At 35.1% G+C, this 12,052-nt stretch overlaps 2 protein-coding genes and 1 pseudogene across 2 annotated transcripts; all 3 read left to right on the top strand.

The window, feature by feature from the left end:
* The first annotated feature begins 46 nt into the window (after window positions 1-46).
* LOC110639312 (putative pectinesterase/pectinesterase inhibitor 22) lies at window positions 47-2,906 on the top strand (annotated as a pseudogene).
* Window positions 2,907-5,174: 2,268 nt separating this feature from the next.
* LOC110639325 (pectinesterase-like) lies at window positions 5,175-8,076 on the top strand. Its single transcript, XM_021790222.2, has 2 exons — window positions 5,175-6,200; window positions 7,276-8,076. Exons 1-2 carry the CDS (start codon window positions 5,222-5,224, stop codon window positions 7,965-7,967), a joined length of 1,671 nt encoding a protein of 556 aa, XP_021645914.2. The 5' UTR covers window positions 5,175-5,221; the 3' UTR covers window positions 7,968-8,076.
* A 496-nt stretch (window positions 8,077-8,572) lies between these two features.
* On the top strand, window positions 8,573-10,922 carry LOC110639324 (probable pectinesterase/pectinesterase inhibitor 21). Its single transcript, XM_021790221.2, has 2 exons — window positions 8,573-9,907; window positions 10,061-10,922. Exons 1-2 carry the CDS (start codon window positions 8,851-8,853, stop codon window positions 10,756-10,758), a joined length of 1,755 nt encoding a protein of 584 aa, XP_021645913.2. The 5' UTR covers window positions 8,573-8,850; the 3' UTR covers window positions 10,759-10,922.
* Window positions 10,923-12,052: the final 1,130 nt, after the last annotated feature.

Below are 12,052 nucleotides of genomic sequence, written 5' to 3'. Positions count from 1 at the left end.
GGACTTATATTTACTTATATTTTAATATAGTATGATAAATCCATCAAGATTGGTTCATTGCCTTAAGAATAAGGTTGGTTCATAATCTATGAATTGGCCATGCAAATTAAATTATCATTTTGTGCAAGACTTTGTAACAAGTTGAAGTTGATGGAAGAGTTACCCCCCACCCTATTATTAGTATATAATAGGCATGCTCAAGATGACATGCTTGCCTCTAAAATCTCAATTCCCCATTATGTAACAAGATTGTAGTTAAAATTGTGGCTGAAATTAATCCCCCTTTTTCCCTTTTTGTGGTGTGAAATAGTTAAACCTAGTTGATTATGATCAATTGAAAGTTGCTTTCAAATTCCTAATGTTCTGCTACTCGTGAATTGCTTATTCTCTTGTTTTAATTTCTTATCCAAAATAGTGCTCCAATTTTCTTATAGATGGTGTCTGGGCTAAAACACTATTATATATGTTAACCATTTGTTCTCTATCACTCGCCTGCAAAATTTATCTTATGGTAGCAGCATGCTGTACTGGACCAACCTGCGAGAACCAGACTAGTATATTGTTTAAATTCAGTACACTATGGACTATGGATTAAGGTGCAGTGTGATTTATCCATTTTGTACGTGGGTGCTGGGAAGAAAAATCTGGCTGTGATATTAATGTAAGTCCTAGGATCTTGAGGTGGTTCCTTGGTAATTTTGGGCGTGGGCTAGATACGTATACAAAAACCTGTGTAGTTAAAGTTTCTACCCGGGAATTGTAGCAGCCTGATGAGTCTTTTAATTTAAATTTCATATCCATCACTATTAGAATGTGCTGTTGGATCAACCTGTAGGCCTAATTATCCATCTTATACCCAGCAAGTAAGCTCTGATTAAACACTATGAAGCAAATAATGACGAATCCACTTAAGCAACAAGCAAAGAAATAGTACCGAGTATCAGACGCCTTTCCTTCAGAAGAAAGCATAGCTTTAAATTTGTCAAAGGAAAAGGAACAAAGGAATGTATAATTCTATCCCCAAAGAAAAAGCAAACAATACCTGCATTCCTTACATATAAAATTTTCTTCTTCTTTTGGAAACATCATAAAAACATCTCCTTTCTCTTCCCCAACGTTGCCAAGATGCCCTTTGCTAATTTTCTATTTATTTTAGTTCTTCTGCCTTCTTCTCTGCAAGCCTTTCCCAATGTAACCCCATCAACCCAACAAACTTTAAACACACAAGATTTGATTATACAAGTCTGCACCAGTGTTGAAAACCAGGATTCATGCCTGTCGAACATGCAATATGAACTTGAAAAAACAGGTTCCTATAATGCAACTTCAGTTCTGATTGCTGCCTTGCGGACCACCCTTAATGAAGCAAGGTTAGCCATTGATATGGTCACAGAATTCAGTTCTTTATCTATCAGCTTTCGCGAACAAGTGGCAATTGAAGATTGCAAAGAACTTCTTGATTTCTCAGTCTCTGAGCTAGCTTGGTCGTTGGCAGGGATGGAGAAAATCCGAGCAAGTGATAATAATGTTTGTTGTGACGGGAATCTAAAAGCTTGGCTCAGTGCTGCACTGATTAACCAAGACACATGCCTTGAAGGCTTTGAAGGCACAGACCGGCATCTGGAGAACTTCATGAAAGGAAGCTTGAAACAAGTAACAAAGCCAATTGGTAATATATTAGCTCTGTATACTCAGCGCCACATCATGCCCTTTAAACCATCACGAAACGATACAACCACAAATTCAACTGCAGAGTTCCCTGAATGGATGGAGCAAGGTGATCAAGAACTCCTAAAGTTCAGTTCTCTCGGTTTGCATGTGGATGCCATTGTGTCCTTAGATGGGAGTGGCCATTACCGAGCCATCACAGACGCACTTAATGAAGCTCCAAGTTACAGCAACAGGAGGTATATCATATATGTGAAGCAGGGAGTGTACAGAGAGAACATTGATATAATGAAGAAGAAAACCAACGTTATGTTAGTAGGGGATGGTATTGGAAAGACTGGTGACTGGTAATCGCAATTTCATGCAAGGATGGAGTGATGGACTACTTTTAGAACTGCTACGGTTGGCGAGTACTTTAAATAGAACTGCTAGGGCTCTGTTTTGATAAGTATGCATTAGAAATGATTGACAGGTAAAATGTATTTATGGTATTATCATGCCTCATGAATTTTTGTGTTGTAGCTGTCTCTGGCAAAGGATTCATAGCAGGGGACATGACATTTAGTAATACGGCTGGAGGACAGAACCACCAAGCGGTGGCGCTCCGAGTGGATTCCGACCAATCCGCCTTCTATCGGTGCAGCATGGAAGGCTACCAAGACACCCTCTATGCTCACTCTCCTCGCCAATTTTACCGGGAATGTGATATACAAGGAACCATAGACTACATATTTGGCAATGGGGCAGCAGTATTCCAAAAATGCAAGATATACACGAAAGTCCCACTGCCACTGCAGAAGTTCACAATAACAGCCCAGGGCAGGAACAGCCCACATCAAAGCACTGGATTTTCAATCCAAGTTGGCTACATTTTGGCCACACAACCAACCTATTTAGGGAGGCCTTGGAAGCAATTTTCTAGGACAGTTTTCATTAATACGTATATGGATGGGTTGGTCCAACCTAGAGGGTGGCTTGAATGGAATGGTAACTTTGCCTTGAGCACATAGTGGTATGGTGAATATAAGAACTATGGTCCTGGGGCATCTCTTTCTGGTCGGATCAGATGGCCAGGATACCACATTATCCGGGATGCTGCCACCGCCAAGTTCTTCACCGCTGGCGAGTTCATTGATGGCATGTCATGGCTTCCATCTACCGGCATAAAGTTCACTCCTGGTTTTAGCTAGTAAGCCATGGTAGACATGGCTCAGCTTGGAACCATTTGCAAAATTATATGAGCCAACCCCAGCTACAAGTAGGGGTGAGCATTCGGTTCGAACCGAACCGAATTAAATTATAAAAATCGAATTTTAAATTTTAGAAACCGAATTGAATCGAAATGGATGAAAAATTGAATTAAATCGAACCGCTCTATTTTGGTTCAGTTCGATTTAAACCGATCGATTTTAATTTTTGATTGATTTTTTAATTTGGACTTGATTTTCAAGTTATTTAGTGTAATTTTGACTTTGGTTTGAACCTAATAACCATTAATCAATGAAATTAAACAATTAATATATATATAATTAAATATAATTCATAAATTTTCCATAAAAATAAATCAATTCAAAAATAGATTCTGTTCGATTTGATTCGATTTGAATATATAAATTACTATTCGGTTCGGTTCGATTCGATTTAATCAATTTTTTTTTCTCTTTAAAACCGAACCGAACTAAAATAACCGAAATTTTTATAATGTAAAACAGAACTGAATCGATTGAATTTTAAAATCGAACCAATTAAATTGAATTAACTCGATTCGATTCGATTTTTTAGTTTGAACCGAATTCTGCTCAGTCCTAGCTACAAGGGATGCATTTTGGCCCTTGTTCATGGAACTCCGACATAACTTAAATAATTTAAATAATTACCTTTGTATAAATTCAAATTTCATATTGGTGGGAATATTACATGTTTTTATAGTTCTAATTTAATTTTTTTTAATTAATATTAAAAATAAATTATTTTTAAAGATATTAAACGCATCATTATCACTAATGAATTTTAATTTAACAATACTAAGTTATTTTCATAATTTATAAAATATAACGTTTGAATCATAATTTAAATTAAATTAAAAAGAAAAATTTATTAGTCACACTCTCAAAAAAATAGACTAGGTCTAATTTATCCCAAACTTTTGAGAATAGTATTAGAGTCTCGACTAATATTTTGGCCTCCACAAGTATTTCATACTTCAAGCATGAGGGAAATGTGTTAAAATTACATATCGATTTAGTATAAGGGTGGTGTGCCCCTTATATGGTTTTATGCACTCTTTCTCCTTGAGTACTATTAAGGTGAGTTAAACTCAGTCCATTTCCTTAAAACACATGCAAAATAATAATTATAATTTCTTAAATCTTATCAATATTTAGGACTCTCTACAGTTCACTTTTTAACAATTATCTCATTATCTTAGATTTAGCAAATTAATGAGTTAACCTCTCTCTCTCTCTCTCTCTCTCTCTCTCTCTCTCTCTCTCTCTATATATATATATATATATATATAGATAATGGCCCCAACCTCTACATAATGCTATTCCATAATTATTCAATATGCTCTCATTTCGACTCACGTTTTATTTTTATTATAATGGCTTAATTAAACAATTATTCCTTCCATATATCAGAAATTGAATAAATTATCTATTTTTCTTTCATTAACATCTAGCTATTTTATAATATCTATTTATTTCAATTATAGATAAATACAAATTATTATTATTAATGCTACTATGAATCATATCATGATTCATGCCAAAACAGAGGTTTTTATTGAAATTTTTTAAGAGCAATAATTAAAACTCTTAATTTGGATATTATAAGGTAGAAAAATTTAATTATTAGGCTGCCAGTCTAATTAATTGGCCATGCCTTTGAAAGCCAAAGATCTTAAAGAATGATATATTTATATGTATCTCTTGTGAGATGGAGTTTGTTGGGTAAAGAAATTGACTTTGATATACATACATTTTAACTCATTCATCAATCCTATATCCTGAATTGGATATCTCTAGCACTTTTTATATTTAGAAAATTCATTATAAAATAATAATAATAATAATAATAATAATAATAATAATAATAATAATAATAATCTCTCATTATATTTTATGTTCTTTTAATATTTGTATGAAATAAATTAAAATAAATTTTTATATAATTATTCTTAATTTTTATTTATTTAAAAATAATTTTTTAAAATTAAAAAAATTAATTAAATTGAGTTATTGTAAAATTATAAATTTCAAATAAGGGAATGGGATTATATTATTTTGCCAAATTCAATTCACATTATTCTACTTGAGAATGATTTTTTTTTAAATTCTCTATATTTTATAATATTACAACTAACAAATAATACTCAGAATTCTGTATCCATGTATTTTTATTCCATCCCTCACTTATTTTGGTGCACGGAGAATTAAGCAGACACTGGTGAAGGTATATTAAGATAGACCAAACGCGCTTATGCTTCATATCTATACATAGAGACCTAAAATTCCCATTATCCAAGTTTTGATCATTAGCCTATTCTATAACCATGGCTTCCAAGTTTTCTTCCCTAAACACCATTTCCCTTCTTCTGTTCATGTTCTTCTTTTCCCTCTCCCTAGCAAACTTGTTACCAATCTTCAATAGTCCAGAAACCCTTTGCAATTCCACCCCTCACCCTTCCTTCTGCAAATGCTTTTTACCATATAACAAGCCTGGAACCATCCATGACTATGCTAAGATATCCATTTCCCAATCCTTGACAAATGCGATTAACTTTCTTTCACTCGTCCAACACTACTTGACACTTCCTTCTACTTCCTATGAATCCACCATTCGAGCCCTTGAAGATTGCCAGTTCCTAGCTCAGCTAAACATAGACTCCTTTTCTTTTGCACTCGAAACTATAAAAAATTCTAATGATAATAATAAACTTCCAGGGTCGCTTACTGATGATCTACTAACCTTGTTTAGTGCCACTTTAACCAACCTGGAAACTTGCCAGGAAGGCCTTCAAGCCACACCATCAGCTTCAAGTATCTTGAATAGCTTGTCTACCCCTCTTTCTAATGGAACCCAGTGTTTCAGTGTCTCCCTCTCTCTTTTTAGCCATGGTTGGTTTCCTGAGACAAGAAACGGTAGATTGCTAACAGAAAGAAAAGGCATATTCTTCACCAATATGAAAAAGGGTGCAAGAAAAAGCTTGCCCTTACAGTCTACAAGTGGAAGAAAACTCCTTGAAGCATTTACAGATGGTGTTTCAGTGAGCAAAATGGTGGTGGTCAATCCAAATGGAAGTGGGGATTTTGCTACTATTACCGACGCTGTGAATTCTGCGCCTAATAACCCAGCCAGTAGCGACGGATATTTTGTGATTTACGTGGTTGCTGGGGTTTATAACGAGTATGTTTCCATTCCAAAGAACAAGAAATATTTGATGATGATCGGGGACGGTATTAACCATACCATCATTACCGGCAACCGGAGTGTCGTTGATGGATGGACTACATTTAATTCTGCAACATTTGGTAAGCCAGGTCATTTTTGGGATGATGACATCTTGAATTTTGAGTCTCAATTAAAGCTGTTGGGTTTTTTGAAGAAATGATAAGAAGCATATAATTGAGACCGAATAGTCCTCATATTGTCACTTGCATCTGCATTTATGTCTTTCTCTTCTTCTTGACTTAGCTTAGCTTTGCTGTGTTGTTTGGGAGAAGTCCCTACTCACCTAGCTTGTTTTGGCATGGTATTATTTTTTTTTTTCACATGTACTACTTTGGGTTTTTCTTTTTTTTCTTTAAACCGTTCTATGGCCCTTAAGAAATTAGTTCCGATACCACTGTTGATTTTTTGGAAGGATATAGAGGCATAATAGATTGAATGGTTTGCAAATTGGATCTGGCTTTATTGATTGATTTTGCAACATTACTTGCTAATATTTGCTAAAAATTATAAATTTAAAATTTAAAAACATAACGGAAAATCTCAACAAAATTATAAAATTTAATTAAATCCAAATAGCTACTATCTGATAAATATTCTCTAATAGCATATCTTCTGACTTATTCAAATCTTCTGATTTATTCAAACTCAGAAGCTGATACACATTTTCAACAAAAGTTAAATTTTCTATCATACATGCCAAATGAAATTGATCATATTTCTGATTTTCTCTGGTATTTCCTTAATGGGTGATGAACAATTTCTGGTGCAGCTGTAGTTGGGCAAGGGTTTGTTGCAGTGAACGTGACAATTCAGAACACTGCAGGAGCCATTAAGCAACAAGCAGTAGCAGTTAGGAATGGAGCTGATTTATCTGCATTCTATAACATAACAAAAAATTTAAAATTTAAAAACAAAACAGAAAATTTCAACAAAATTATAAAAATTTAATTAAATCCAAACAGCTACTATCTGATAAATATTCTTTAATAGCATATCTTTTGACTTATTCAAATCTTCTGATTTACACAAACTCAGCAGCTGATACATATTTTCAACAAAAGTCAAAATTTCTATCATACATGCCAAATGAAATTGATCATATTTCTGATTTTCTCTGGTATTTCCTTAATGGGTGATGAACAATTTCTGGTGCAGCTGTAGTTGGGCAAGCGTTTGTTGCAGTGAACATGACAATTCAGAACACTGCAGGAGCCATTAAGCAACAAGCAGTAGCAGTTAGGAATGGAGCTGATTTATCTGCATTCTATAACTGTGGTTTTGAAGGGTATCAAGACACCTTATATACTCATTCTCTCAGGCAGTTCTACCGGGACTGTGAGATATATGGCACCATAGATTACATATTTGGTAACGCCGCAGTTGTTTTTCAGAACTGCAAGATTTATGCAAGGCTTCCTCTAGATAACCAGTTCAATGCAGTAACTGCACAAGGCAGAATTGACCCTAACCAAAACACAGGCACTTCAATACAAAATTGCTCTATATTAGCAGCTGAAGACTTGGCCTCAAGCAACGGCACTACAAAATCTTACCTGGGAAGGCCCTGGAAGGAGTATTCAAGAACAGTTGTGATGCAATCTTTTATAGATAGCTTAATTGATCCTTCTGGTTGGGCTCCATGTTCTGGAGATTTTGCACTTGCTACACTTTATTATGCAGAATTTGATAATACTGGTCCAGGATCAAATACTACTAATAGGGTTACATGGCCTGGTTATCATTTGATTAATGCAACCGATGCGGCTAATTTCACCGTTTCCAACTTCACACAAGGTGATTTCTGGTTGCCGGCGACGGGAGTGCCTTATTTTGGTGGTTTGCTGTGAACTAAATGTCCACATGATTAATAAATTACTTCTTTGCTTTTTTAACTTTCGAAATTCTTGTGATGTATTATGGTTTGTTCATACGTGAAGAACACATTGTTAGTCTGCATGCGAAGGGAAAATTGCATTTATAGGCTTTTTAAGGACGCGCTACCAAGTTAATCATAGCGTGCAGAAAGATCTCACTATAGCAAATAAAAATTTATTCTCTATCAATTAATTAATTAAAAATATTTATAGTCATCAGAATAGACAAATGCTTAAAATTTATATGTAAAATATTGCTTTCTCGAAAATTATATCTAAAACTGAACATTATTCAATGAAATTATAAAAATGAAAGTTTTGGCTTAAATTATTTTAATGACAATCTGTAAAGTGTTTAAATAGTAGATTATTGTTTTCCCCTCGAATCCTAAGAAGTAAATGGCCTTAAAATAGGAGGAGTTAATTAAAATAGGGAGATAATTAAGGTCTTACCTTCATTATAGGAAAGCAATGACAGGAATGGCTCACTCAATCCCTCATATCTAAGTATAGAATTATAACTATTTTGAAGTTTTATTATAAAAACTCTCCATGTTCTGAGAGCCACAACGCGGGGAGGTGTTTCAGAGTAATCTTTTCAACTGGGAGACCAATTGGCTTTTCTTCGGATCCTCTCCCTTGAACCTCCCTTGAACCGCAGCTGCCTCTTGCGTTCTAGGGGGAATTTGAGAGAGAAAAACGAAAAAAAAAAAAATTAAAAAAAAGCAATAATTTTCCAAGAAAATTAAAAGAAAGAAAGAGGGAAAGAAAAGTGGCGTTTAATTAATTTAATCCCATTTTTCTTTTTCCCTCCTTTTGTCAGATATATATATAGAGAGAGAGAAGAGCTGAGAAAATGTCAGGAGACGATTCAGGTAACAAAAAGAGATTAGCCATTATTGGGATCTCTTCTATCCTCCTGGTAGCTATGGTGATTGCTGTCACCGTTAGCGTCAGCGTCAACGATGAAGATAGCGAAAACGGAGAAGACATCAATGGAAAAAACCACAAAAGCAGCAGTGAGGTATCTGCCTCGATGAAAGCCATTAAAGCTATTTGCCAACCTGCAAATTACAAAGAAACGTGCGAGAAAAGTCTTGAAAAATCGTCTGGAAACACTACAGACCCCAAAGAACTCATCAAGATTGCTTTTAAAGTTGCACAGAAACAGATTAATGAAGCTGCCAAGAAATCAACAACCTTGCAAGAACTAGAAAAGGACCCAAGAGCCCAAGGTGCTCTTAGTAGTTGCAAAGAACTCATGAAAATGTCTATTAGTGAGCTCCAGAGCTCTCTCATGAGAGTCGCGGACTTCGATATCAGCATGTTGGATGAACTAATGGCAGATTTGAGAACTTGGCTTAGCGCTTCCATCACTTACCAAGAAACTTGCCTTGATGGATTCGAAAATACAACATCAGATGCTGGACAAAAAATGAAGAAAGCATTAAAGACTGCAATGGAGATGAGCAGCAATGGTCTTGACATTATTGATGGATTCTCTAGTGTGCTTTCAGAGCTGCAAATTCCAGGTATCAGCCGCCGCCTTCTTCAGGATGACCTTCCTGTTGTAGGCCATGGTGATTTACCTTCAAAATTCCCTAGCTGGGTCGATCCTGGAACTCGCAGACTCCTTGGCGTGCCTGCTTCCAAGATTAAGCCTAATATTGTTGTTGCTAAGGATGGAAGTGGAGACTACAAAACTATCCGCGCCGCCTTGCGAAGTATCCCCAAGAGAAAAACCAACGAGACATTTGTGTTGTATATCAAGCAGGGAATTTACAAAGAGTACGTTGAGTTCAATAAGACCTTGGACAATTTGATGGTGATCGGAGATGGCCCTGATAAGACTCGCATCACTGGGAACAAGAACTTCATCGATGGAATCAACACCTATCACACTGCAACTGTTGGTATGTTTCGCAGTCTTGAATCTTATTACTATTATTTTTGTTTCCAAATTTAAATAAAATTTCTACCATTGGAGTTAACGTCAGAGATGTAAGATTTCGAGTTCAAACTTGAAATCACAAAGAATTGACAAAATTCTGACATGTTTGATGCAGTTGTTCTTGGAGACCACTTTGTGGCAAAGAATATTGGCTTTGAGAACAGTGCTGGTGCAACTAAACATCAGGCAGTGGCATTAAGGGTTTCTGCAGATTTCGCTGTGTTCTACAACTGCTCAATGGATGGATACCAAGATACACTATACACACACGCCAAGCGCCAGTTCTACCGCGACTGCTCCATCTCAGGCACCATTGATTTCGTATTTGGTGATGCTCCTGTGGTGTTTCAGAACTGCACATTCTTGGTCCGGAAGCCCCTGGAAAACCAGCAGTGCATCGTGACTGCACAAGGCAGAAAGCAAAGGCGACAACCATCAGCTATTATCATCCAAAACAGCACTATCACTGCACATCCTGAAATGCTCCCGGTAAGGAAGCAGTTCAAGTCATATCTTGGACGTCCATGGAAGGAGTTCTCAAGAACCATCATCATGGAATCTTTCATTGATGATTTGATCGAACCAGTAGGGTGGTTGCCATGGTTTGGAAATTTTGGACTCAAAACTTGCTGGTACACAGAATTCAACAATTATGGCCCTGGTTCTGACAAGAAAGCTCGTGTGACATGGAATGGAATCAAGACCATTACACGCCAACACGCCATAGATTTCACGCCAGGGAGGTTCCTCCGAGGAGATACCTGGATCAAGGCCATAGGAGTGCCTTATGCACCCTACTTGACAAGACCTTGAAAGAGGGACTTTTTTTTTTTTCATTTTTTTAAAAAATTTTTTTCCTAGTCTGTATATGTGATTTTCTACTACCGATTGACTGATGTTCGCCTGAACAAACTAGATTTTCCATCATTTGTAATCCAGAAAAACAAAAACCAAACCCATCAAAACACTCGCTCTTACCTTCAGTTTTCCTGTTCTTTAATTCTTTAATATTGTTAGTGAACAGCATTTTTTCCTAAGATAATCTGTTCATTAATATAATCTAATTTCCTAGAATTATATATATCATACAGCCCTTGTTTAATTTTTTTTTTAAAGAATTCTTAAATATTGTTTCTATATGATTTTATATCCATCAATAAAATTACATGTTTTGTACTTTAAAATATTATTTATATTCATCGCAAATTCATTTATATAGATATGTATCCCCAAATTATTATTCTTCAAAATAATATTTATCAATTAAATAAAAAATTTGGATTTTTATAAGATGATTATTGTTATTCAATTTTTTTTTTAATATTAATATTTAGAGTAAAGTAGATGTATAATTATTTTTTTGAGATAAAAAAGTAGATGTAATTATATGTTTACTTAAAAATCTATATTTGTAACGTTCTCACTTTAGGTAGTCCGTACATTTTACTGTTCCGATAACTAACGTCTGTTCGGACAGCCAGTATGTCTGGAACTACACTTGAACTAGAGTGAGGAGTCATGAGATGGTTAAATAAAGACCAAGTAAAATTAAAAAAAAATAAAAGAAGAGAAGTGCAACTCAGTTAAATGAGCCGGAGATCACAGCGATAGGTAAGCCTAACGGGAAGCGACTATGAAGATAGTTGCCAACCCCAGACTCGTGGGGAACCCTGTGAAATAATTATTTGGGATGTAATTGAAGGAATTTATGAGGTTTAGATGACAATAAAATGCAAAGAAAATCCAAGAAAATTAAGTCAATCAGTACAGACAAATATAATCTGATAAGCACAATGAAAGGTATTTGGGTCATTTCACCCTCAAAGTTAAATTTTGTTCTAAATGTCAATTAAAATGAGAAAGGTTAAAACACATAAAATGAATTAAAATTATGAAAAATGCAATGGAAATGGGAAAAGAAAAGAAAAGAAAAGAAAAAGGAATAAATTTATGATGTAAGCATGATCTCATGCTAACCTAAGCATGATGCTAAAATTATCTCATAATTTATGTGAATTACCATAGGATAAATATAAACACTAAGGACAAATTAACATTTATCAAAGTCTTCTTTCTCCTCCCTAACCCACCTTGGCCGAACTGCCAT

The sequence above is a fragment of the Hevea brasiliensis genome, chromosome 3 (assembly GCF_030052815.1).
Source record: "Hevea brasiliensis isolate MT/VB/25A 57/8 chromosome 3, ASM3005281v1, whole genome shotgun sequence".
NCBI classification, from domain to species: Eukaryota; Viridiplantae; Streptophyta; class Magnoliopsida; order Malpighiales; family Euphorbiaceae; genus Hevea; species Hevea brasiliensis.
This window is presented reverse-complemented; position numbering and strand designations above follow the sequence as displayed.

What these genes read in the sequence shown, in the direction of transcription:
- LOC110639325 (XM_021790222.2), top strand. Translation starts at nt 5,222, where the DNA reads ATGGCTTCCAAGTTTTCTTCCCTAAACACCATTTCCCTTCTTCTGTTC. An exon ending in ATTTAATTCTGCAACATTTG is followed by an intron (nt 6,201 to 7,275) that starts GTAAGCCAGGTC and finishes TTTCTGGTGCAG; the next exon opens with CTGTAGTTGGGCAAGCGTTT.
- LOC110639324 (XM_021790221.2), top strand. Translation starts at nt 8,851, where the DNA reads ATGTCAGGAGACGATTCAGGTAACAAAAAGAGATTAGCCATTATTGGG. An exon ending in CTATCACACTGCAACTGTTG is followed by an intron (nt 9,908 to 10,060) that starts GTATGTTTCGCA and finishes TGTTTGATGCAG; the next exon opens with TTGTTCTTGGAGACCACTTT.